The 27,011-nt window shown below is 51.2% G+C and overlaps 1 protein-coding gene across 2 annotated transcripts in view; it reads right to left on the bottom strand.

Annotated features, from left to right (window-relative positions):
* Window positions 1-27,011, bottom strand: part of RNF220 (ring finger protein 220) — a 222,140-nt gene that overhangs the window by 23,382 nt on the left and 171,747 nt on the right. For both annotated transcript variants that reach the window (XM_019643730.1, XM_019643729.1), the window contains 3 exons: window positions 12,013-12,145; window positions 4,063-4,108; window positions 428-529 (listed from right to left, as the gene is read on the bottom strand). In XM_019643730.1, the coding sequence (XP_019499275.1) occupies window positions 428-529; window positions 4,063-4,108; window positions 12,013-12,145 (281 nt within the window). The remainder of the gene's footprint in view (window positions 1-427; window positions 530-4,062; window positions 4,109-12,012; window positions 12,146-27,011) is intronic.

The following is a 27,011-nucleotide window of genomic DNA, read 5'->3' as shown; positions in this document are numbered from 1 at the left end:
CTCTCTCTCTCTCTCTCTCTCTCTCTCTCTCTCTCTCTGCCTGATACCAAGGTTTGGCAGGATTGACTGGTTCTTTGCTCAGTGGATCGTGGTTTTGAAATATGAAATCTTCAGGTGATCTGGGTCTATGTTTCTGGGTCCCTCATGAAACCGAACCCTATAGGACACCTCCGGATGGATGGGACGCTTCAGAGGTGCTAAGAGCCCTAGTGACCTTGGCATTGCTCCCTAAAATCCATCTATTTAAGGCACACTCTCTGACACCTGTGCCTTCTGGGTTCTTCTGGAGGCACTAGACACAGAGGGAACCCAGCAGTTCAGGCCTCTCCTCTTGCCTCCTGAGGAGGGAGGAATTAGCAGCAGGTGCGCCCCCTAAGCTCTCACTCAAGCGAGCCTCCTTCTCATGGCCACCCCACACCCTCCTCACCTGGTATCTGTCTGAGTGGTGCAGGTCATCAGTGGCAGATGAGTGTGGTGATGCTGTCGGAGACTCTCCTTCCCTCTTAATGGAAGCAGACAACAGGAGAGACTGGAAGAAGAAAAAGGAAATGTGGCCTCAGGCTGAATGAGACCTACAGTCAGTCCCCTAGAGTTTCCAGTCCTATGGAGCATTTGGGAGAGAGGCAGAGAGAAGAGGGGTGGATGGATAGCGGGACCGCTCTTGAGATCCTAAAGGCATGTGGTGAGGTCCTGGGAGTGTGGTTGTAGGATAAGATGGTTTGATTCTTGGGATGGGTAGAGACACCCTGAGAGGGCTCAAACCTCCTAGAACCCAGATAATCTCTGCCCCATGGGGCGGAATCCCAGCCCACCCCCAGTGGGCAGAGATGATACATGTTGTATTCTCCCTTAGCGAGCAGAGACTCTGGGACCCCCTTGAAGGGTTGGGGGTAAAGCCATATACCAGCCACCCTACCCTGCCTGCCCCTAACACAGGTTGATGGCAGCCCCTGCTATAGAGACAGTAAATTAAATAGTATGTATGAGTTTCCTGCGTGCAGCTAGGGATGTACGCTGGGCCCATTTATCCCTGTGCTGTGGCGATGACCCTAGCAAAAACCCTAGCAAAACTAATCCCCCCATGTCAATCCTACACGGCCTCTTCTACATACGCCTGCAGTTTAGATTAATAAACTGTCTGCTTTAAATTGTGTGTAAGCACCACAATTCTAAATACCACATGGCACGTTGAGCCTGCTCTCGCTGGCTCTTGCCAAGGCCTGTTCAGCTGCAAACTGGGGGCCTGGAGGCCTGAAAGCAATCCATACTTCCTCCCCCCACCTTCTCCAGCCTGCACAGCTCTGAGCCGGAAGCATACAATTCCCTCGGAGGCCTCCCCAGCCTAGAAAACCATGCCAAATCGCCAGTGACAGCCTAAAGAAAGCAATTTGGGAAAGATGGAGCAGCCATTTATCCTTCATCTCCGACTGAGCCGTAGGATGTGACCCGCATGCGGTGGCCATGCTGCACATCCTCAGGCAAGGGCCCTGGGAAGGGAGGGGGCAGCTGCTGGTCTGGCACAGCTCCCTGACTGGGCCTTACCCCAAGAGCTGGAGGAGGGAAAGGCTGGGAAAGGACTGGGGTGGGATTCCCTGCAACTTGGAGCCCCTTCTTCACTCAGTCCCAGTGGGAGGCCTAGTGGGTGACTCTGCCCCCAGCTCAGAAAACAGGTGGGCTTTCAGGCAATGTCCTTCCCCTTTTCTGGTCCCGAGGAGGATGCTGTGGAGGGGGAAACAATGTACCCCTGCTCCCCTCCATGAGAAAGCTCACACTTGTGTGTTCTCATCCTCTCTCTCTCTCTCTCTCTCTCTCTCTCTCTCTCTCTCTCAGAAGCCCTGAGAGGCCTGAGCATTACACCTAGGGCAAGCGGAATAAAAAAAGGTCACTGGCGCTTTTTAAACATGGACCAAAAAGCAGTAAAATGTGTTTTGAAAAAAAAATCCCGGCATTAAATCATGACTTTTTGCCTGGCTCTTCGCCTCATTAAAAGTGGCCTTTTGGAAGGTAAAATTATCATTGTAAGCGATAAGATCTTTAAGAAAATAATTCACGGCTTCTTCACCCTTTAATATGATAGCCGCCACCGGCTAATTTTTTTCTTAATGGCAACGAGGCCATCAATCTTGTCTAAGGCCCCCTCGCCCTCTCCTCCTCCTCCTCCCTCCCGCCTTCTCCCCGTCCTCTCAGTCTCTTGCTTGAGCCTTCTACTTCATGCCTGTTCCACCCATGACAGGCTTCCCTAAAGCCTTGGTCAAGGCAGAGGACAGACTCTGAAATGGTCAGCTTTGGGGGTGTGAGCACGTATCTGGAAGTGGCTGAGCAGTGCCCCTTGCCTCTGAGTCTGGCTATCACTATGGCTGTGTGGGTAGTTGCAGGAATTTGAATGTTTCACATTCTGGGTCTGCACTCCAACCTGTGTGCGTGTGTGTGTGTGCATTTTTGAACACCGGGACTAGGTAAGGATGTATGTGGATTGTGTCTGTTTGTCCTTAGAACACCAGTCTCACTGGGGTGCAATCCCCAGCCCTGCCAGCCATGCTCAGGTGTCAGGTGTCAGGTGTCAGTGGTTGTGGTGGCTGACCTGGCAGCTTGTCCATGACCTACCTCCCATAACCACAACCACCGAATGCTGCAGACTGGGCCAAGCTGGAGTGTGGCTGCCCACTGCTGACCCACAGCTGCCTGGCACCCCCCACCTTTTCTCTTCAGGGCTGGGAGAGCTTTGCTTCCTTGGCCAGAGCCTGCACCGTTCCAAGGCTGGACTGGGCTCCCTGTCTCTCCTCCCCACAGCGTGCTGTGTGTTGGGTGATATCCCGAATGAAGGTGCAAAATCCACTTCTACTCTTTTTAAAGGACTGCAGGGGAGTTGGGCCAACCCCTGGAGGTTATATGGTCACTCTGGCCCCTTTTCCCAAAACTGCCCTCCCAGAGGTCACCAGGGCCTTTAAGATTTCTAAATTCAATGGACTCCTTCTCCAGACGGTCTCTATCTGACTGCTGACCAATCCATACATTTTGGAACTTTTTTCCTTAGGGGCCTGGGGATACCATGCTCTTCTGTGTCCCTTTGAACTCATGACTGTTCCTCTTCGGCCCCTTTCCTGGCTCCTGGACCTTATCTTGACCCTCCAATGCAGGAGTCCCCAGATTCTCTCCTTGGCTCTTGCTCTAATCTCTCCATACACTCCCCCTGACTGATTTCATCCATTTCCCGAAGCTTTGACACTCACTCCTCAGTCCCTGTATGAAGGGCTAGGGATTCCTGCCTTTCCCAGTCATTGTGAGAACTTATGAGAAAGGATGCTGCCGTACACCGAGAGGTGGGGAAGGGGACACTCAGTGAGCGGGGGTTTAGTCTTCCTCCCCAGGTCCCCACTCTCTCAAAATCATCCCCTTTGGGGAAGCAGTACCATCTGCCTCTGTAGCCACCCACGGGAGTTCTTGGTACAAATCACGTCATTGTGCTGAGGCCTCTCCGGGCCGTTCTTGGAGCCAGCTACTGGCCCTTCGCTTTTCCTTTCTCCATCTGATGCTTTCAAGCCTCTTTCCCATAGTGTCTGTTCAGAGGGGCAGACTGTCTCCCCAAATGAGTCCAGCATCCTCCCTGGCTCCCTGCTGCCCTCAGGACAAAGTACACACACACATACACACACACACACACACGCACGCACGCACGCACGCACACCACAGTCTGGCTTGGAAGGCTATCTGTCTTGACTGATTTCTATATTGTCTTTCACTTGCTACAGCTCACCTTCTTCCTTTGAGTCTCTCCAGCCTTAGAGTCTGGGTCCTGCATACCCTCAGGTCCTCCTTGGCTTTGACCCCTGTGCTAACTAGAAGAGGAGGAAGCCAGATGAGCGAACTCTAACTCACACTCAGACTACACACACACACACCCCTCAATCGTACAGGGCAGCCCCAGGCCTCAGGCCGACTGACATTCAAACCCTAGAGACAGCTGGGGATCCAGCAAGAGCTCCTTTTAGCCTCAAGAGGAACCAGTTCTGGGTGGGCCTAGGTTAGGACGGACAGGAGGAAGACACACAATTGGCAACCTACCTTGGGGGTGCCTGGAGCCATGGCATCCTTCAGAAGGGAATTCTTGCTGCCAAGAAAGAAAAGAACAGGGTGACAATTCCACTTGCTGCCCAGGGCATGCAAGAGTAGAATAGCAAGAAGACCCCAAAGAGAGAAGGCATAGCCAGCCTAGCCCAGCCCTGCTTGGCCAAGCTCCACCCAGTCCGTGCAACCCCAGCTGGCCCTGTTTAGCTCAGCTCCACCAGGGGCTAAGGACCAGAGCTGGCTCCTGGGAAGGGGATACAGACACTAGGCATGGTGGGCTCCCTTGTGAATCTGAGGAAAGAGGCTTTACCTGGTTCCTGGTATCAGCCCTGAGGATTCTGTCTGTCCTGGATGCCCCCTTCCCTCCACCCCCTGTCCCCAGCCTGCTCTAAGCTCCTATGGGATTGGGGTGATGGAGCTGACATGGTTCTTGTCAATTCTCCCTCCAACACGCTGCAAACTGCGTTAGGCCAGGAATGATCTCCCCCTGATTCAATTTGTCAGCCCCAGGCCCTCCGGCACCGGGCGCGGCGGGCGGGCGGGAGCTGGGCCCTGAAATATGGTGGGTGGCTTGGAGCAGGCGGGGGTGGGGGCGGAAGGTGATGGATGGGCTGTGGGGGAGGCGAGGACTGTGTTTAATAACAAAATTGGTATGCAAGGCCACATCCCGCGCTAAGCATGAGTGATCCAGAGCCACAAAGTATTACAAATCCCCGCTAAACAGATGCTGACAATGGAACAAGACATATCAAATCAGATCCACTTCAGAAACATTAATATCCCTGTTCCTGTCCCCCCGTCCCTGCTGCCCCCACTATGCTCACCACATCTGTGCTCACACATTCACGCACGTGCACTCACCCAACTCCACGCATGCAGATACATGCACACAGAGGCAGCCACTACCCACTCATGTAGGGTACTGGTATAGACACAGGTACAAGCTGTCCAGGTAAATCACACCCACAGAAAGCCATAAAGCACAAAAGATGCACACCCAATGCAGAGCACATGGAGGCACACATGGATTCACCAGGTGTGTACACAGGGAAAACCCACAGGGTCAGACACAGACACACCCAATACACAAGCAAAAGCCTAAGCAGATGCAGAAGCAGCAGTAGTTCTCACAGGGGGCCGTTTTGTGTCTCTCCCCCCCAATCCCAGGGGACACTGGCAATGTCTGGAGACATTTTTGATTGTCACAACCTGGGATGGGAAGTTTGATGCTGGCATCTAGTGGGTGGAGGACATTAACCATCCTACAGTGTACTGGGTGGCTTCTCACAATAAAGAATTACCTAGCCCAAAATGTCCATAGTGCCGAGGATGAGAAACCCTGGTATAAAGGCAGCTACACACATATCCATCGTCTCCCTATTATTCTGTCAACAGCCATGCAGATACATGTGGTCACACCCAGTGGCTCAGACAAGCAAACAGATGCACAGGCACAGAGTCCTATTCCCAGAGACATGTCCACAAAGATACATTCACAACAGTCACCCAGCCCTGGATGACGAGCTGCTCCCTTAAACACACGTTTACATACAGACACCCATGTGCACCGACACACACCCAGACACTCATGCACCCACAAAGGCAGACACTTGGACACGCATCCACACAGACACGTATGTCACAGTGCAGGGGTCCCCAGGCTCGGCAGCAGGTTGAGGCTAAGGTCTGAGTGTCAAAGCAGAGCTGTCTGCCTGTCTCGGGAAGCACAGCCAGACCAGCTTCCATTCGATTACACTTCGTTCATACATGGTGTTTGTATTCCCGCTCCTTGCCTGGCCCTGATCTAGCCACTGGGGATCAGAGGAAACCAGACGGCCCTTGAGGAGCAACTAGCTTGTGCGTTCATGACTTTTATCATTCCTTCACTCCTTCATTCACTCAGTCGACAAGTACTGACATCACCACTGTGCCGGGTGCCATGCCCAGACCTACAGGTACAGAAATGAGGCATCTACTGAAAAACGCTGTTCTCGCTGGACCCCGGGACTGAGGTCTGAGTATTATCTGAGCAGGGTCAGGTTGGAACAGAAAAGGAAAGAATGAACAATTATTGTGCACCCATCACATGGGCAGGCATGGGCTAGGTACTTTGTATGTGTGATCTCTTATCTTTACAGAAACTTTACCAAGTTGACGAACAGAGACTAAGCAACACCTCTCTGCTCACACAGTCCGTGCAGCGTTTGGGTTTTGAGTTCATGTCTGACTGAGTCCAAAGTGCTGCTTTTCCACCACCCACCTTGCTTTCCCTAATGACAATCAGGGGTAAGGATGGAGGGCAGAGCTCTGAGATATTTTTCTCTCTCTGCTTTGGGGAGGGTCCTGCTGACTCTGGGTTTTAGTTTCCTCTCCTGATGAGTAGAAATGGGGACATCGAGGGTCAGCATGACCAGTGTGTCTCCCTTTGCCAATCCTCTGGATCTTTTCCTGGCATTTCTCTTCCCTTTCCCTTGTTTGGACTGGTACTATCCCAGACTCCTTCCCTCTCTCTGAGCAAGTGGGAGTTTTCACCCTTCCTTTTCTCTAGCTACCTGATCACCTCCAAGTGTGCTTGATCCCCCAGAGACAGGAGTCTGTTGAAGGCCCCCTTGGAGAGGAGAGGTCTGAGCCCGGAGCTGCAGGCAGCCTGCCTCCCGCCCAGCTCATCCTCTCTGCTCTGCCTGCGTCCCTCCCTGTTTCCACAGCCCGCCCCCAACAATTCCCTCCCTTGCTCAGTCACTCGCTGCCTAGTGATCCATGGGTTTTAAATTATAACTGGGACCCAGGAAACGCGTTCCTAAGTACAATATTCATGGGCTGGGCTGACACTTTTAATTAAGGTGATTTACACTGAATTATCCTTGGAAATAAAGAAATGGTGCGCTGCCCGGGAATAAACCATCATCACCAGCCGCCTTTGTAAGTTACACTTCGTTTTAATCTATTTGGGGAATTGTTTATCTAGTTCATTACCCAACCAAACACCGAGGCCGGCCTTAAATAAGGCTTAAGTGGGGGTGGGGGCACTGCCATTTCCACACCCCGCCTCTCCTCCCGAATCACCCAGCCTCCCTCTGGCTCCTTCCAGCACATTTAAAGCACTGACCAGAGAGCTGCTGGCTTCCCAGTGTAGAGGCCAGATCTTGAAGTGGCTCCGGAAGCCACGCAGAAAAGGTGTTTGAGCTCAGGCCCTGCCAAGCCAAGCCCCACTTTCAGCTTTGTGCAGTTTCTCCGTGTCCAAAGCCCTTTCTTTGGGGTGAAAACTCCTGTCTGAGGGCCACAGAGAAGTCTGGGGCAAACTCCTCACCCCCAACCCTGCCACCTGCCCTTCAATCTTCAGCCCCCATCTATGTTCCTGCCTATCAGTACACATCCAGTCTCTACCCCATCACCACCCCAGAAACATCTTAGCTCAGCATCCCCACAACCCTGTCCGTCATCTCCTCCTTTCCTCAGATACTTGCTTTTTTGGCCATCATCACCCTTCCCGTCTCCCAAGTCAGAAAGCTCTTCCTTGTAAGTATGCCGCAAGTCATTAGTTTAAGTTCTCCTGCCTCTTCCTCCACGAGTCTCATCATTCCCTCTTCCACTGCCACTGCCATTGTGCTAGGTCAGCCTCGTCACCTGTCCCCTGGACCTGCCCAACCTCCTCACTGGCCTCCCTGCTTCCACCCCCAACTCATGCCCCACACTGGCTTCCAGAGTGATTCTCCTACAGCTCAACTCTGACAAGCTTCCTCTGGCCCACCAATATTATCCTGATTCCCTACTGCCTCTAGGACAGTCCTCCAGCATTGAAGGCCCTCCACATCGGCCCTCAGTCTGACTTTGCCTCCTGGCTCTAACTAGCCAAGTCCTGGGACTAATGGAGCCCTATGCAGGACTGAGAGGGGAAAGACAGAGGATGGAGTGAGGGTGTGTGGGCAGAGCCTCTGACCTTGACTGTGAAAGTGCTTTGGAAAGTATAAGCCTTTGCCAACCAGAGCTCTGACTCTTCCTGTAGTTGTCTATGAGTATCCATGTGCCTGTGGGAAGTGGTTTTCTCAGGGTGTGTGTGAGAGCCCATTGATGGGTGTTGGAATGGGGGTGCGTGCATGTGCCTGTATGTCATGTGGGTATGTTTGCTTCTGTGTCTGTGAAAAGCAGCCAGCCCTAAGGGGCAGAGGGAGGCAGAACGCACAACACCCGGCCCAGCCTGAAGAGCTCCTTGGGGAGCAACTATGTGGACAGAGTGACAGTTCTCAGTGATACACAGGTAGGCTGAGGGAGGGTTGGGAGGGCAAAGGAGGCAAAGGCAGGGAAAGAGAGGGAAGGGGACAGTTGGAGAGGAGAGAAAAGAAGGGAGGGAAGCAGAGAGGAGACGGGAGAGAGAACGGAAGGTAAAGAGGGGGATTGGAGAGCTGGGGAGGAAGGCTCCCGACAGGCGCCATGGACAGGGGATGCCCTCATTTGGGCTCTGCCCTCCTGCAGGGCTCAGTTTCCCCACCTGGGGAATGGTTGGTGGAAGGCCCCTGTCGGCTCAGGGAGCTGAGCGCAGGGAGAGGAGGAGGGAGGGGTCTCAAGAGCCAGGTGCCACATCTTTTTCCAACCTTCTCTGTTCTCCTTCCGCCTCCCAGAGAGCGGGCAGGGGCGGGGCAAGGGCGGCCAAGGCTGGGGCCCTCCCCACGCTAGCCCGCAGGGAGCTGACACGCTCCTAGGGAATTTATCACGCACCCAATTACAATGTTAATTGGCAAGTTCCTGAAATCAATTAATTCGCAAATTTTTTCCAATTAAAAATCCAGATAAATCACAAGGGCGGCGGCGGGCTGGTCCAGCCTGCAGTCCGGTGGGCGCAGGGGCCGCAGGGAGGGGAGGGCGGAGAGAGGAAGGGAGGGGGCGGCGGGCGCGGCTGCCCTTGAACGCCTTTGCCGGCCGGTCGGACTGTCAGCGCGCCGGGCGCGGCGGGGCCGAGACAGATAAAACCATCGACCCGTCGCCGCCAGCGCTTCGGCTTTATCGATCCGACGGGAATTTCACTTGCTGTGCAGATCCCGCTGTCCGGCTGTCAGACACTGGATTGGGGGTGGGAGGGGGGCGTGCAAGGGGTTAGGGGGTGCTGGGCTGGGCCTGGCGTGAGGGGCGCAGAAGTGGGAGAGGCAGCACACAAAAGTGAGAAGTGGTGCAGATGTGGGAGCTGTGGGTGGGGAAATGGACTTAGGAAGTAGGGGATGCTCTGAGGGGATCAAGGGGAGGAGGGCTGGGTGCAGGGTCACGGGTAGGGGTGGAACAAGAAAAGCTGTGGGCAGAAGTGATGTCCTGAGCAGTGGAGGGGTGGGTGGAGCCACTGGAAGGAGACTGTAGTGTTGTCCCCACTGAGGAGTCAGAAAGAGAGCTTGGACCCCCATTCTCCAGACCCTTAGGAATGCACTGTATTTTACAGCACTCTGCAGGTCCCTCCATCTCTGCCTCTGTTCTCTTCCTGTTGAGGGGGAGTCTTCTACTGGGAGCAAATTACCCCCCAAACCCTCCTGGGCAGCCAAGGTATGGATCTCAACTACAGAAGGATTTTTCTTTCACCCTCTGCCGCTTCCAGGCTAGTCCCAGGTGGGGGTTTGTTTGTGTGTATGTGGGTGGGTTGGTGGGGGCGTGAAGAGTATGGTTACTAGACTCAGAGTGCTTGAGTGTGAATCTTCTCTTTACCACTTTATTAGCTGTGCAACCTTAGAGAAGTCACTCAACCCCTCTGTACCTCAGTTTCCTCATCTGTAAAATGGAGTTACTATTACTTACCCCAGGGGATTGTTGTGAAGATTAAATAAATTAATGCAATGTAATACTACTACTTCATGCTCTGGCACATAGTGAGTGTTCAACAGGATTATTATTATTATCATTAGTATAGTCTTCTGTGGTAGTTTTAAGTATTCCCACAAATTTTTTGATACTCTTCCCTTTAAGAAGTAGAACTTACAGTTTTATTCTCCTCTTTTGAGTGTGGGCTAGACATGGTGACTTGCTTCTAATAAATAGAGTGGAACATATCGGAAGCAATTGTGTATGACTTCTGAGACTCGATCATAAAAGGCATGTGGCTCCATCCTTTGTCTCTCTCTTGGATCACTTCCTCTGTGGGAAGTCAGCTGCCACCATCATAGGGAAATTCACGCGGCCCTATGGAGAGCCCCGTGTGTCGAGGACCTGAGGCCTCCTGCCAACAGCCTTGTAAGTGAGCCATCTTGGGAACGGATCCTGCCATCCCCCCATCAGACCTTGGCTGACATCTTGACTGTAGCCTCATGAGAGACCCTGAGCCAGAAGCTGCGACTACCCACAGCTACCCAGCTAAGCTGTTCCTGAAGTGATGGCCTACAGAAACTGTGAGATAATAAATGTTGTTTCAAGCCATTCGGTTTTGGGGTAATAGATAAGTAATACTTCTTCCTTCAAAATTCAGCGTGGGCCTCACGTCCCACAGGAGGCCTTCTCTGCTCTGTGCTGGGGTTGGTGCCTCATTGAGGCCACCCCACAGCTCCAGTCCTTCCTGTAGAGCAGTCTCTATCTCTCAGGGTTTCTATTGCTCGGCTCTCTTTACTCCCATACAATGAACTTCTCGGGGCGGGACCACTTCTGATTCATCTTGGGATCCCCTGCACCCTGCATGAGGGATTAGGTGAGAGCGTAGAAGAAAGGAGGATCAGTCAAGTTTGAGGACTTGAGCTGAACTGGTGGGGCAGGCTGTTCCCGTGCGGCAAACTGCATTTTCTAAAGATGGCTGTAGCCCTATCTCCCATCCCACATGCTTTTTTAAAATAAGCTTGCCCTTCTTCCATCCAAAGGTGGGGTGATGTCCTTTCCCCTAGAATCTGTGTGGGCTAATACTGCCTTACCCAACAGTACAGCAGAAGTGACATTAAGTGATTTCTGAGGTTAGGTTATAAAAGGTGATCTTAGGGCCGGCCGAGTGGCTCAGGTGGTTAAGAGCTTGCTCAAGAGTGCGAGCTCTGAGCAACAGCGGTTTGATGCCCATCCCAAACTGAGCTGCCGCTGAGCTGCCAACAGGTGGCAGGATGGCTCAGCTAAGAAAAAAAAAAAAGTGACCCTGCTTCCATATCATTAGTTAGAAGATTTATTTTAGAGCCCTAAGATGCCATGTAAGAAGTCCAACTACCCCTGAGCTGCCATGCTATGAAAAAGCCCAGGACACATGGAGAAGCCATACGTAGGTGCTTTGGTCACAGCCCCAGCTAAAGTCCCAGATGACAGCCATCTTCAACCACCAGACATGTGAATGACGGAGCCTCCAGATGATCCCAGTTCCCAGCCATCGAGTCTTCTCAGCTGAGGCCCTAGACATCTTGGAGTAGATACAAGCCATCTCCTCTGTGTTCTGTGAAATTCTGACTCCTTGGGGTAATCTGTTACATCCCTCTCCGCTCCCTTTGATAATCTGGCTCCTTCACAAGGTTGTCCAGGAGGCTCTGCCCAGTCCTACAAGCAGGGACAAGGAAGGTGGGGTGGAGCAGTAGGGGACATGCACATTCTCAAGACGGTCACCTTTCAGGCCTGGAGATTCACTCTCCTGGATGGCAGCACCAGGCTGCACTTGTGGTGGGGCTATCCGGCCCAGTTCCTGCTTCTGTCACCCTGCCCTGAGGCTCAGCATGGCAGTGCAGGGCCTGTGGCAGTGGCTCATCCTGTTCTAGCTCCTCTTGTGCCCTTTTGAGGCTGGCTGAGGCCTGAAGAGAGGTCACTCTCCTCCCATCTCAAAAAATAGAGCAAGAGGAGAAAGGCAGCACCGTCAGCTGGAGCATGTGATGATTGAAAGCAGAGTGGAAGAGAATGGCAACAGGGCCTTGTCTTCTACCTACAGGTTGGGGTGTGGACCAGGTGGCTGTTCCTGCGACCTGTGGCTTGAACCCTGAGTGGAATATTCTAGCAGGCTGGCTCCCCTGGTAGGTGTCTTACCTGGTGGGCAGCTGGGCCAGCTGTTCCAGTTCTTGCTCCATATGCTCCTGCAACTCACTGGGCCTCAGCAGGACCTGGCAGATGGGGCAAATAGGGGCCTGGCTGTCAAACAATGCTGCTGCCTTTTTCTTACCTGGTGAGGGAAGAAGAACAGATAGAAATATAAGCTGGGCTGGTCTGTGGAGGGAAACCCAGGGTCCCAATCCTTCAACCCAGGCCTGCTGTTGCCTCCTAGGGCTTCTTGGCCTAGAGGAGGGGTGAGCCCGAGGGCCTCAGGGTCCGTGAGCATCACTCCTCTTTGCAGCTCCTTAGGCTGTGGCCATGACCGGTAACCTCTTCAGCCATCTTCCCTCTCGGAAATCTATCGGGACACAATCGATGCTCTGTGCAATCAAACCTTGATCACTTCATTTCACACAGGTTAGTGAAGGTCTTGGTTTAATCATACCATCACCTGAAATACCCAGTGCCCCCTCTCTTTCTCCTTTCCTTACTGCTTTCACACTCCCAAATCTGGAGAAGGAAGGAAAGAGGGAGAAAGGGGGTCCATTCCTACAGTCATTCAGCAAACACTGTCTGCTCTCTTCCCTGAACCAGGCCCAGTGCAGAGAAGTGGGACACAGACTATAATCAGATCTAGTCCCTGCCCTTGAGGGCCCTCACAGGTGAGTGGAAAAGACTGAAATGGACCCAGGTGACTGCCATCTTTCAGGGTAGCATTATCTCCCAGTACTTCACTTTTCCCCAGAGTTCTTTCCACAGCCCCTTCTCTCCTCATTCTGCATTGTGGACCATCTTTTTCCTTCTTATGGCCCTAACTCCCACCTGTGCCCTGTTGAATCTGTGTCTCTACCCCAGATCCCTCCTGTGTTCTCCGGACCTCCTTATCCCAATGCCTACTGGATATCAATGTCTGGATGTCCCATTAGAATCTGAAACTCAATAATCCAAAAGCAAGTTCTTCAGCTTCTTCACTCCTTCCAAACCTGCTCCCCCTTCAGCAGTGCCCATCTCAGTTAATGACACCCATAGTCACCGAGTCACCCAAGCCGGTAATCTTTGCCTCACCCTCCACATTCATTTAACTACCTGCTTGTTCTCATTTTCAATATTCCTGGAATCTATATTCTCCCTGTTTAGGTCTGGCCACCTCTCACTTGGATAACCTCATAGGCTTCTGGTGAGTCTCATAGATTCTGGGTTCTCCCCTCCAAAATGCCCTTTAACTTGTGTGGGAATACATGTGGGAATAGTGCTGGCTATCCTGGCTTGCCAGCCAGCTGGGAGCCTGAACTTTGTCCCCACTCTGTCTCTGATGGTAACCAGAGCACACCAGGCTAGGAAGGAGCCTGAAGGTTGCCTAGTGGACCTCCCTTGGGATGCCTAAACCCCTTCCCGTGTCACTCTCCCCACTCAATGCTCCTCTGACCTCTGCTTACAGGTGTGTGGTTGAGGAACCCTAAGCATCTAGAAATATCCCTGCCTATCCATGTAAACTCTGACTATGGAAAGGACTTCTTCAGCTTAAGCCCAGATCTTTCTCCCTGCTTCTTCTTCCCAGGGTGCCCAGAAAGAGTAAAAAAATCAGCTTTCAGAGCGATAAAGGCAGTGCCAATTTGACAACCAAGATGGTTGCTTGAGTAGGAGAAGAGGAAGGGAGGGAAGCAAAGAAACAGCAGAGAACAGGTTGCCCTAGAAGACAGATGACTTTCGCAGAGCTGGGATGCCAGCTGAGTGTGTCAGGGTGGGATAGGTAAGGCTCTCGGCTAGGTCTCTGAGGTGGGAAAGGGCCCCTACTGATCACGTGCCTTGGTGGCTGTGCCTCAAATGCTTGGGACAGCAGGAAGTCAGCTCTGAGTAAAAGAAGCAGATGTGGTCCTTGTCTGGGAGTGGGGAGATGAGGATTCTAGCCTCAGCTCTGCCTCTAACTTCACTCAGCCAGAGAATCTCAGAGGTGAATGAGACTCTAGATATTCTCCAGGCTATTATCTTTATTTTACAGACGGGGAAACTGAGACTCAGAACTGGACAGGGACCCCTTGATCTCATTGCTTCATTTGTTTATTCATTCGGCAAACGTTTATTAAACAATTATTCTACTTCAGGTATTATTCTAAGAGAAACTAGAGTTCAGAGAGAAGTAAAACACATTCTTGGCCTTAAGGAGATCACGGACTAGTAGGAAAGCCAAAAGGAAAGTTGGTGATTCCAGTCAGTGCAGCCCTGGTCAGGGTCAAGGGAGGCATGAACGGGTGCTTTGGGTGGGGGGCAAGAAGGGGCCAGAGGAGGGCTGATAGGGTCAAGGAGGAGGCAATGCTTGATGGAAGGCATGAAGGGTGAATAAAGGAGAGCTGACAAGGCTGTTGAGACTGATCATTGAGGCAGGGCCTGGGGCCTAAGGGGGGAAACAGTGAGAGGAGACTGAAGAGGAGGATGGAGGACTGGAGTCTGAGCCAAGGTGGAAATACCAGGGTTTCAGCCCTGTAGCCTGGGATGCCAACTCTGGCTCGAAGTGCTCCTAGAGCCCAGATTCCTTGCTCCAAGCCTGGGGCCAGGCATCAGCTTTCTCATATACCTGTTCTCAGTTCGTCTGCCTTGCTGCCACAGAGATCTACCTTTCTGAGCTTGGCCTCAGTTACCCTGTTGGGACAATGGGCCCTCTTCCTAGTTCTCGGCTTCAGGAATAGCACTGGCAGGGATTAGCAGAGGGACCCTGCAGCCTATGCCCTCCATCCCACCCCCATTTTCTCAGGGGTTAGAGTGGCAGGTGTCAGCATGGCCATGGGCCGCCTGCTTCCCCTCCCCCGCTGTGTTCCCTATAATTTTATATTGAGACCTGTGGTCATGACGTGGGTTTTACTGCACTAACGACATGGCCTGCCCAGGTTTAATGACAAAATCCATACTCTGGCCCTGGGCCTGCTCCTCGTTTGCATAATTCCCAGAATACAGCTCCCTGAAGCTTTTGACCTGGGCCATTACAGTGGCCATAAAATGGGCCATAAAACCGCTGGGGATGGCCAAGAGGAGGGGGCTGTGGTCTTGCGGGGGTGGGAATGAAGTCCTCAGCCCCCTAGTCTTCCTCGGCCTGGGAGGAGGCATCCTCTGACTCTTCCCTTCCACAGTTCCTAGAATCTGGGAGTCCATCTCAGGCTGGAGAGACCTGTGGAAATCCTTAGCCCAGCTGCCCATCTGAGGCAGGAATCCCTTCCCCAGTATTGCTGCCAGCATCACAGGGAGGCAGACTGAGCCCACCAGGGGCAGGCTGTCAGAAGGCATCTTCTCCTTGAGCATTCCTTAGTCCTGCCCCTGACTTCCCACTCCTTAGCTGGCCAAGCACTTTGCCACAGGTGGGTCTAGGTCATTCAAGCCTAGGTTAAATCGTGTTCCTCTCCTGGAGGCCTAGCTCCCCACGGAGGTCAGAAGCCAGGCTGAGCCGACTGGTGGAGATGGGGACAGCATGAGACGTGGGCAGCATGAGGGGATGGGGACAGGGACTGGGACGGGCTGTCAGTGCTAAAGATGATGAATGGGGGAGGTGAGGCGGGAGGCCCAGTGTTATCGGCAGCGGATGGCGGGTGCGGGCGCTCGCCGCTCCTGCTAATCCCCGGGCGCTGCCTCAGCCCTTGCACTGATAACGAGGAAATGGGACTGACAACAATTTTTAGCTGAGAGATTCTTCACCAAAATGCCAGGCGGCCGGAGGTCTGACAGCGCCTGATTGAGTGTGTGAGTGTGTGGGGGGAACGCCCGCAGCCCCCTCCCCTCCCATGCAAAGATGGATCGTTCATTCCGCCTCCCGTCCACATTCATTACCGCACCTCCCTCCTGCCACCCCTGTCCCTGCAGCGCCTGCCACCTCCACTTCTCTGCCTGCTTCAGGTATCCCCTGAAGCAGGAGGAGAGCAGGGAGTGTGTGTGGGGGGTCCTGACCCCATCTATCCTCAGTCTTAGGTAGGGCATCAAGCTCAAAGAGCTGAGACTGTGACTGCAGAGTGAGGGCTGAGAGTCGCCCCGCCTGGAGTCTCCCTAGCTGTGTGGCCTCCAGAGGGTCTCTTTCCCTTTCTGAACTGCTGGAATACCTTCCCCAGCAGAAAACAGGAGGCTCCAACAGGAAGTGAATGACTGTGGGCTGTGAGGGAGGCTATAGGCATGCTGAGGAGAGAGAAGTCAAGCCATGTAGCCTTTTCCTTTCCTTGAGTTCAGCCATCAAGCCTTGGAACAAGGCCTGAGGTACCTGGGGTCCCAGATCAGCCCTCTGCTGCCCCCCTCTGTTGGGAACTGCTGACCACTGGGAGCAGGCAACTCCAGGGCTAGTAGCATCACAGCTCCTTCTTGGCCATCTTCCACAGTGAGGCCTGGTACAGAAGTGGACATTGGGGTTGAGGGTCTCATTCAAAGGGAAAGTCCTCCCTTCCTAGGTTACTAACCCATGTCTGGCCCTGCAACTCCCCACCATATGATGGCCTCTCTGGCTTGGCCTGTTTGGTTCTATCCCAGTCCTATTGCCTGTGGTTCCATTCTTGCCTCTTCTTGTTCAGCAGCAAATCCTATCTCCACAATCTTTTCTCTACAGATCACAAAAGGCAGGCCTTGGGGCTGGCTGAGTGGTGCTTTGGTTAGGAGTAGGCTTGGGATGCCAACTCTGAGCAGCAGGACCCCGGTTTGGTTCCCACATGTGAGTCAGTGATGCTGCACCCTCTACAGCTAAGATGGTGAACAACAGCTTGACCTGGAGCTGGGCTGCAGTGGGGCTGGTCTGCAGCTGGCATGCGCTTTTGTGAGCTGCTGTGAGCTGCTGTGAGTGGCCATGCAATGGCCGGCGAGCCACTGCCTCACCCGGGAAGAGTGCAATGATAATACCAACATGGGCCAGTGAAGCGACGTCCTCCACAACTAGACTGAAGAACAAAAGGACAGCAACTTGTTTGTTCCCCTTCCTCGATTCCCCAATGCTGTTCCCCTCCCCAATTCCCCAATAAAATCTTTAAAAAAAAAGGGCAGGGTTTGACTGGCTGGTGTCTGACTTAAGAAGGGGGAGGATTACAATTAGGGTGGGGGTAACTGTAATGATAAATGCAAAGGAGGCTGGGACTTCTAAGAGTATGTACGTGTGTCTATGCAAGTGCTTGTGTGTACATGTGTGTATGACCTGCCCTTCCTCTCTCTGCACTCCCAACAGAAGGGCACCCATTTCCTAGTGACCAAGACACAGAAAAGCCTTCAAGCAACATTCAATAGGGTTGCCTCTTACTAGCTGTGAGACGTTGGGCAAATCACTTAACACTTCCAAGCTTTAGTTTCTTCTTGTGTGAAACAGGGATAATAACTACCAACTCCTAGGACTTTTGTGAGGATCCATTTAAATCAGGACTGTGTACAAGCGATAAGTCATTATTATTGCTAGTGGGACAGTTTGTTGTTTGTGCCTGTCTTTACACCATCCTGATACCAGCCTGGCCTTGCCCTATGTCTGGCCTTCTTCACTGCTATGATCAAGATTGTGTACCACTCAGTAACTACCCTGACCATTTTGGCCTCCATGGAGTCCCTTCTTCCTATCCATTCATACCCATCTATCTATTTATTGGTTTGTAAGCCAGTACATCCATCCATCCATCCATCCACCCATCCATCCATCCATTAATAATAATAACTGTTTATTGAGAGTTATTATATGTTAGACTATAGGTTTAATGCTGCACACATTTTATCTCATTTAGTCCTTACAATAGTCCCGTGAGGTTAGGTATTATTATCTCTATAACACTGATGAGGAAAATAGAGCTCAGAACAATGAAATGACAGAGCTAGAAGGTTCAGATCAGGGATTTAAATCCAGGTGTTTCTGGCTCTAGAGCTAGTGCTCTTAACCACTGCCCAATACCCAGTTAGCTACCTACCCATCCACTCACCTAGGTAATGATTCAATAATATTTAACAAATGTCACTTGGATGCTGATGATGGGTTTGCTAGAATGGATGCCACGCAATAATGAACAAGGCAGACACAGTGTCTGCCCTCAGGACACTTAGGACCTAACTGGACAGAGATTTAAACAAACATCCCAGAGTGGTCTTAGAAAAAGGGAAGTACACGGAACTTGTATACCATCTGGTCTAGGAGGTGAAGGAAGTGATGTTTAAGGAAAGGTTTGAAGGATCAGTGGGAACCAGTCAGGCAAAGACTGTGGCGAAGTGGTGTTCTAGAGAACACAGCACACTTGAAGGTACAGAGGGGAGAAAGTCGATGTGAATAATTGAAGAGTCCAGTGTGGCTGCAACAGAGAGAGTGAGGGGCAGAATGTTGAGGTATGATAGAGAGGCCAGATCCTGGAGGACTTTAAAAATTAGATTAACGATCTGGTTATTTTTATTTTTTTTTATAATTTTTTTTTTTTAGATTTTTATTGGGGAATTGGGGGGATGGGAACAGTGCTGGGGAATTGGGGGAAGGGGAACAGACAAGTTGCTGTCGTTTTGTTCTTCAGTCTAGTTGTGGAGGATGTTGCTTCACTGGCCCAAGTTGGTATTTGCGCCAAGGTGATCATTACGCTCTTCCCGGGTGAGGCAGATCAGTCGCCGGCTTCTGGATGGCCCGCTCACTGCGGCTGCTGGCCGCTCACGCTGGCTGCTGGCCACACACGGTAGCCCATGGCAACCCACTGCCACAGGGACTGCAGCCCACGCCGTCGCCAGCGACTCACGGCAGCCCAGCTCCAGGTTGAGCTGTTGTTCAGCATCTTAGCTGTGGAGGGCAGTGTCACTGGCCCTCATATGTGGGATCCGAACCGGGGCCCTCTGGCATCCCAAGCGAGTTCTTAACCATCGTGCCACTCGGCCGGCCCCGATCTGGTTATTTTTTAAAACATACAAGTGAGAAGAGTTTTAAGCAGGCAGGTGACGGATCAGACTTGCATTTTAAAAAGATCATTCTAACTGCAAAGCAGAGAATGGTCTATGGGATCAACAGAAAATGCAGGAAGTCTGTTCAGGAGGTTATCTCACTAAATCAGATGAGGCATAATGATGACGTGTCCTAGGATGATGATGATGATGATGATGATGATGATGTTGGTGATGATGATGATGATGATGGAGACAACAGAAGCAGGTGGATTGGACATGGGTTTAAAGGACAGAGAGGAGTAACCAAGGATCATTCCAAGGTTTCCGGCTTGTGCAACTGCTAGGCAGTAGACCATTTACTGACCTGTGGAACAGGAGGACAAGCCGCAGGCTTGGTAAGGAAGAGAGTGAGTTCAGTTTTGGATGTACTCAGTTTGAGAAACTAAGATATATTAAGACATCCATGTGAAAATGCTGAACAGGCACTATATGTGAACCAGAGCTAGAATTATAGAATTGGAGACATGGACATATAGGCAAGGACTGAAGTTCACTGCATCTTTTGTGCCTAGAACCATGTCTGGCATATGGTAAATACTCAATAAATATTTATCAAGTGAACGAATAAAAGAATGATGTTAAGAGTAGATGAGATCACTTAGGGAGAGAATGTACAGTAAGAAACGGCTGGAATAGAAACCACAGTAACTCCAACAGGTAGAGGAAATTTAAGTCATTAAAGACAAAGAAGGAATAGCCAAGCGGAGGGAGAAAACAAGTGTAATGTCATTGAAGCCAAGAAGGGAAGAGTTTCAAGGAGTGGAGAGTGTCATTCATAGGGTCACATGCTGTTGAAAAGTCAAGAACATAAGGCATGAAAAGTGTCCCATCTCCCCATCGTCTCCACAGCACAACCATCTACCCCCCACCTCATCCATCCTTCATCCATCCAAACCACCTAATTACTCACCCACTCTCCCCTCTCTTTTACCCCATTCCTCCTCTTCTCTCCAGAAAACCATGATTGGCGTCTCCGCTGAGTGTGGGACAGGAAGAGTTAACATGCTGACAGACGGCATTTTTTACCTTCAGTCAATATGAACAAGGCCCCAAGACTATGATTCCAAACATCTGGATTTCATCAATATGTGATCTGTCATCGTATATTGGCATTCCGAAGTCCCTGCGCCAGAGCAATGCGGCTGGTTTTATTAATACGTCAAATACATTATCCGTGTAATACACTTGTCTGGCTGGGGCCTCCCGCTGGGGCGGGGCGGCGGATTTGAATGTATGATGAATCAGTTTGCATTACATGTTCGTAAGTCATCATTTGTCAGGATTAATAGGCATCCCTGGTTGAGGAGGTGGGGGTGGGGCGGGGAAAGACGTGTATTTAGCTGTGGCCCATACTTATCTGCCAGGGCCCAGGGATGCCCTGAAAACAGCTGTGCACCCTTCGGCCCAGACCCCAGGGTAGTGACTGGTGCTCAAGGGGCAGAGGTGACATTTTTAGCAGTTCCAGAGGCATTTGGAATCAAATAGGCCTATTTGTCTCTGCTCTGGGCTTGCCAAGCAACCAAAAAGAATATGGCAGAGTCCATTTACACAAGCAGGCTAACTCTTACTCATCCTTTAGGACTCAGGATTTCTTCTTCCAGGGAGCCTTCCCTGCTACCCTAGACTGCACCAGGTGTCTCCTCTGTGTTCCCCCAGTTTCTTGGGCTACCCCTAGCAGTCACACAGGGTTACAATTGCCTATTATGTGTCTGTTACCCTTTGTAGACTATACATTTCTTGAGGGCAAGGAATAACATTTTTACGGCTATAGCTTCAGCATCTAGCAGAGGGCATAGCCCCAAAGTAAGAGAGTAGTAGTAGTAAATGTAGAAATCATAAACATTCCTTGAATGAATGAATAATGATCATTGATCTGCTAACCCCCCCAAAGATGCAGATGTTAACCAGGAGATGTCGTGGGGTTTTCTCTGATTTCTTGCATGCATCCTGACCCTGGTCTGGTCTGGTCTGGTCATCTATCCTACTATCTATGCTTTTCTTCACTTGCTTTTCTTCCTTCCATAAGACATGTGTGGACCCGCTTGCACAGCATCAGGTTCCTCACATGTGACACATATACTCAGATATGATACACAGGGGTGACATGTTCATACCCACATGTCTTTGTCATCTTGCCATCTCCCTTTATTCTGCTGGAAGAAGCTCAGATTGGCACTGCCCCCTCCACTTGGCCTCCTGCCAGCTCCAGGTCCTTGTGAAATCAGCCTGTCTGGTGCCCTGACCCTTATTGTGATGGACACTATTTACTGTCTCTAGCAACAGAGGGGGCCTGGACTGAGCCAAACACGGCTTCTGGGTGGCCAGTGGCAAACATCTGCATGAGAGCCAGGTGGAGGTCAGCCTGTAGATAGGTTTAGGCTCAGACTTTGGCTCACACTGGAGCCCAGGGCTCTGGGCCAAGGCACAATCAAGCTCATTGGGTCTTGGGCATGGAACCTGAACCCTTTGGCCCCCTGACATTTTGTTCCCACCAAATGTACCAACCAACCTGTTTAGAGGCTGGATCGTAGCTGTTTCACACTGCTGACCTTGGCTGTTCTAAATACAACGGCAGCCTCTCTCTTCTGGAACTACAATTCAGTTCCCCTCCTCCTGTAACTAATAACTTCCAGACAGTGCCCTGTGCTGGGCCAGGCTAATGGTGGGTGGGACAGGTGGGGCCTCCCAGAGTTCCCGGGGGGCAGGCTTTACGAATTGCAGAAAAGGGCCCAGTTCAGGAAAATATCCACATATGGACATGCACACATGTTCTTTCAAATGTCAATACATATGCACGTGTGGGCATTGGTGCGCACAGGTGCTCAGACAAGTCTGGGTGTTTTTCACATCTAGATAAACACACCTGAGCACCTATGCATATATGCAAGTATAGACTGAGGATACCTCTATCCTTCTGCCAGCATGCCCACACACTTCACTCTCCTCGAGTGCCTTCCTTGCCATGGAGCCAAAATGCTAGGACTGTACTGTTAAGTAAAGTAAATCCAAGTGTGCTTTACCCCCTGCTGGCTCTGACTATGGGCTTATAAAAATGAAGTGGGAACCTCTGCAGCTGTGGGCAATAAATCCTGAACTGCTCAGGAGGGCAGTGTTACCTGCTTTCTAGGCTGGTGGGTGGAACTTAGGGCACTGATTACAAGTGCCTGCAGGGCTGAATGGGCAGTGGGCCAGCTGCTTGGCTTCAGGCACTGCATGCTAGCCCAGCCCAGGCCAGCTGTCTCCCACAGGCCTATGAGGTCAACAGACCCAGGGCCCTAGTGGGTGAGCCAGGAGCAAGAGAGGAGCAGAGAGAAGTCGGGGAAGAGAAGGGCTGGGGTGGGCAGAGTGAGCAAGGCAGCCACGTGCTGCTAAGGCTGAGGGGAGCCCTCGCATCTGGAGATCAATTAGCATCAATTACTGACTTCATTTAATTGTCGTCCAAGATGAATTTGTCATTTTTAGCTGGGAATTAATGGGAGACCTTCACCTCTCCCTGGCAGCAGCCGTGGAGCCAACAGCGGTCACCTCAGCCTCCTAGGAGCCCTGAATCCTGCTTGGGGCTGAGGCCAGGCAGGGGCAGGCTGGCAGCTAGTGGGGCTTTTGCTCCCTGGGCATGCTCTGGCCTGCCCCAGGCCGGGCCAGCCGGGCCCACTGGAGCCCAAGGCCGAAGCGGGGGCTATGGGTCCTGCATAGCAGTCCTGTGCAGCCTCTGGCTTCAGCCAGAAATTAATTTGCTGGGCTGAGCATGTTTACTTTTTCCCAGCAAAGGCGAGACAGTAAACAGCGGACCGGCGGCTGAAATTGAATTGATAACTGCATCAACGTGCCAGATAACGCCTAAAATAATACGCCGATAAGGAAATTCGATTTGATTTGCTGCCGCGCATCAGATTGGCCCCATCTGTAGCTGCCTGTAATCATTTTCAATTGCGTTGGGAAACCTTATTTGTCCTTAAATATTTCTGTCATTTTTCATTGCTGGCGACAGATCCTTGGGCAGGTGGCAGGGGTGCGCTGCCTCTGTGGGCGCGGGGCGGTGGCCCGAGGAGGAGGGGTGAGGAGGGGTGGTGTGGACCGGTAGGGAAGGAGGCAGGGAGCAGGCAGCCGGGCGGTGACAGCTGTTCCTCCAATCAATCACGCTGTCGACAGGGAGGGACGACCGGCTGGCAGAAATTGAGTTTGCCTCACAGGGGACGATTGAGCAAATTAATAGCCCATTAGCCAAGCAGTGACCTGAGAAATGAAGGTGCAGGGGTTCCTGCTCACTCAGGCCGGCTGGGGTGGGGCAGGGCAGGAGGAGGGTCCGGTGAGGGGTGAGCTGGGGAGGAGGTGTGGGAAGAGGAGGGAGGGACATGTGGATGGGACTGGGAACATTAGTATGGGAGTGGATGGTGCAGGAGCAGGGATGTCCAGTTGGGGGAGGTGGGCTAGGGATGCAGACAGTCTAGAAGGGATGTTGGGGAAGGAGGGAAGCAGAGGGAGCTCCACTGATGTCACTTTACCATCTTCCCATCATGCCTCTGGGACTGAGAACTAGGCCAACAAACTCCTCTCCATCCTCGTCCCTAGATACTCCCTTTATACTTCCTCTCTTCACTTTCCCAGAAACCTGCATGTCCTCTGGAGACATCACTCCCTGTAGTCCTCTCCAGTGGAGGCTGATTATTCTCCCAGCTCCAGGTTCCTCAGGCCAGGACGTGGGGTCACTGTCTTTCTTAGTGCTCACTGCTGCTCTCAGACCACTGCTTCCTCACCCTACGGGTTCTGAGGTCAAGCACCACCCTGCATCCCCATCACTGTTATCCTCCATTCTTCACATTCACTCAGAACTTTGATACTCACTGGTCTACCCTAAGCCCTGTCACTGCCCTGACCTCCTCAGCTCCTGCTTATTTTTTTTCCTACTCTACTTCCTCCTGGAGGACCTTGTTAAAAACCTAAATTGCTCTGTGATACAGCTTCTCGTCCCCCAAGCCCTCTCATGGCCTTGTACTCAACATACTTCCTCCTCACTTGATTCTTCTCCATCTTCCAAGACACCCCTTACTCATGGATTCTCACCTGGACCCCAGCGCACATCACTTCAACACCCTCTTGCCAACATATTCAACCTCACTACTTCCTTTGCTTTCTCCACAACCCAACTATTCTCCTTTATGTCTCAGACACACAGGCGGCTGAAAGCAGCTGGGGAAAATCACAAAACCACACAGATATGTGCCAATAAAAATTCGCAGTGTCCAATCTCAGCATTACTAAGCAATCCTTTTACATGCCCTTGGTCAGCTCTGTCTCCCCTTTCCCAACAGAGACAATCCAATAATATTTTACTATCTTGCGTCCCCCTTCCCATCTTCTGTCCCTCTCTCTCTTACTAGGTGGCCTTGCTTCCTACTTCACAGAAATTTGAATTCCCCCAATTTCCAGATCCATACTCACCTCCTTTTTCCCTCTTCCAGTTTCAGTGGAAAAGGTATTCACCCTCCTGTTTTAGCTTAATCCCTTCTGCTGGACTTCGAGCCCCATGCCTGCCTATGTTCCCTGGGGAAGCTGTCATGGTCCCCTTCTCTCCTGTGTCCCTCCTTTCCCTCCATCAGTATATATTGAAATACATGCTAGTCTCCCCATTACAACATTGACACCCCATCCCTCTCTTTCATATGGTACCCTGTATGTAGCTAATGCCCCTTCCTTCTCCTTTCCTTTTCACCGAAGATGCTCCGAAGGGTCTTCCTTGTTATCCATGCTCCTTTATCTCCTAAGCACTTCTTAACTCATTGTGGCCTGCTTTTCATCCCTACCACTGTACTCTCAATCAAACTGCTCTCAGTCAGCTCCTTGATAGTCATCATTTGCCAAATATAACGGCTACTCCAGCATAATCATTTATCTGTTAATTCAATGTCTTCCATGTACTAGGCACTACACCAAGGCCTAAGGATACAATGAAATCTATGTCTTTCTGGAGCTTACAAAGTCATGAGGAAACAGATGCAGTACAATAATTACATAAAAATTGTAAAATTGCAGTTGTGCCAAAGAGAGGTGACCAGTGCTATGGGAGCCTATGAGATGGGGATTCGCCCTCCTCAGAGGAACCCAGGAAGGCTTCCCAGAGCAAAAAGCTGAGATGTGATGGATAAGCAGGAGCTGAATAGATGAGGAGGAAGGGAAGTGATAACACTGATCAAATGCTTACTCTGTGCCAAACACTGTACTCTTTAACCCCCATTTTATAATTGAGGGAACAGAGGCCTAGAGAAGTTGTGTAACTTGCCCGTGGTTACCGGGTAAACTGATGGTGCTGGACTTTCAACCCAGGCAGTGCAATACCACAGCCCACACTCTTAACCACTTCATTCGACTAACCTCTGATGTTAGCTATTAGCCTTGTCATCATCCACTCCTCTCTCTGAACACTCTATGCATGATCTCCACGTCCGTTTCATTTCCTCAATTCGTGCCTCCAGTTTTGAGCCATCTGTGTTGCTGTGTGCCAGATTCTCTGCTTGGATGTCCCACAGGCTCTTTAAGCCCAACTTGCCTGAAACGGGACTTATCTGTCTCTAGACCTGCCCTCCTCCTGCATTTTCTTTTTCAGTGAATGGCACCACCATTCACAGATTTCCCTAAATCGGCAGTCTAGGCTCTTACTCTTTACTCAGGCCCCTACACCCAGTAAATGAACATCTTAGCTGTTTTTACCTCCTAAGTACTCTCAGAATCATCGCCTTTTCTCCTTTGCCCTAGTTCAGGCATCATCATCTCCAGCCTTTACTATTAAGTCTCGTAATGCATCCCTCTCCCCTCTGATCCATTTCTATCTCCACGGCTGGAAGGATCTTCCTAAAACACAAATCGGATCCTATCATTTCGCCACTTAAGGCCATTCCTTGGCTCCCAAAACCCACAGCATAAATTCTGAACTCCTTATCATATAAGCCTCTCTTCAACCTCATATCCCCTACAGCAGCGGTTCTCAACCTGTGGGTTGCGACCCCTTTGGGGGTCAAACGACCCTTTCACAGGGGTCGCCTAAGACCATCGGAAAACAAAAATATATTTACATTACGATTCATAACAGTAGCAAAATTACAGTTATAGAGTAGCAATGAAAATAATTTATAACATGAAATTATAATACAACATGAGGAACTGTATTAAGGAGTCGCGGCATTAGGAAGGTTGAGAACCGCTGCCCTATAGCAATGCTGTGTGCTATGGCTGGACAAGCACTCAGTATCTATAATAGTATTCTTACTGCTAATAATGACCATGGCATCCGTCTCCCCATGGGCAGCAGGTAACTCCTGAGACCATGCTCAGACAATACTTCCTCTCTGAAGCCTTCCCTGATAGTTAATTACTCTTCTCCATGCTATGTTTCTTATATGTCTATACCTCTATTATTGCACACATCATATAATATTGCCATTAATTGTTTATCCATCAGTCTCCCCTGTTAGACTCTGAGCTCCTTGAGGACAGGGAGGTTATCTGATTCATCCTGGTATATTCAGGACCTGACATAGGGTCGGCAGAGAGTGGGTAGTCGTGATTGTTGAATAGTTTGGTGGCCAAATTAATGGGAAGAGGACTCACAGGGACTGTAGGAGAATGTCTAGAAAGACAATGAAAGATGATGGTGGGTGGGTGGTAGAGGTGAGGGGGCAAGAGAGGTGGGAATAGGGGGAGGAATGTGATTGAAGTAACGTTGAAAATTCCTTTTGCTTAAACGAAACCTGGCTTCATGGTCAGTCTGAGGCAGAGCCCCCAAGGATTTCAAAAGGTAGAGGCTCTAAAAAGACAGAGGCTCCAAAAAGACAGAGGCTCCATAACTGCTGTCCTAGAAAAATCCCGTGTTCATAGACCTGGTGGGAAGAGGGTGGGCTGTGATCATGTGAACACAACCAGACAGTAAAAGCCCATGCCTAGAAACACTGACCAATAGACATACCCACTAGGACATCCACATGCTCACACAGGGTCCCCAGCAGCTCCCCCATCACAGAGCCCTCTGCAGGCCTCTGCTGGCCCACCACCCCACCCGGAACCCCTGGGCTGCTCTCTCTCTCTCTCTCTCTCTCTCT

This window comes from Hipposideros armiger, unplaced genomic scaffold (genome assembly GCF_001890085.2).
Source record: "Hipposideros armiger isolate ML-2016 unplaced genomic scaffold, ASM189008v1 scaffold_82, whole genome shotgun sequence".
Classification (NCBI taxonomy): Eukaryota; Metazoa; Chordata; class Mammalia; order Chiroptera; family Hipposideridae; genus Hipposideros; species Hipposideros armiger.
The sequence above is the reverse complement of the archived record's forward strand: the minus strand, read 5'-3'. Positions and strand labels throughout refer to the sequence as shown.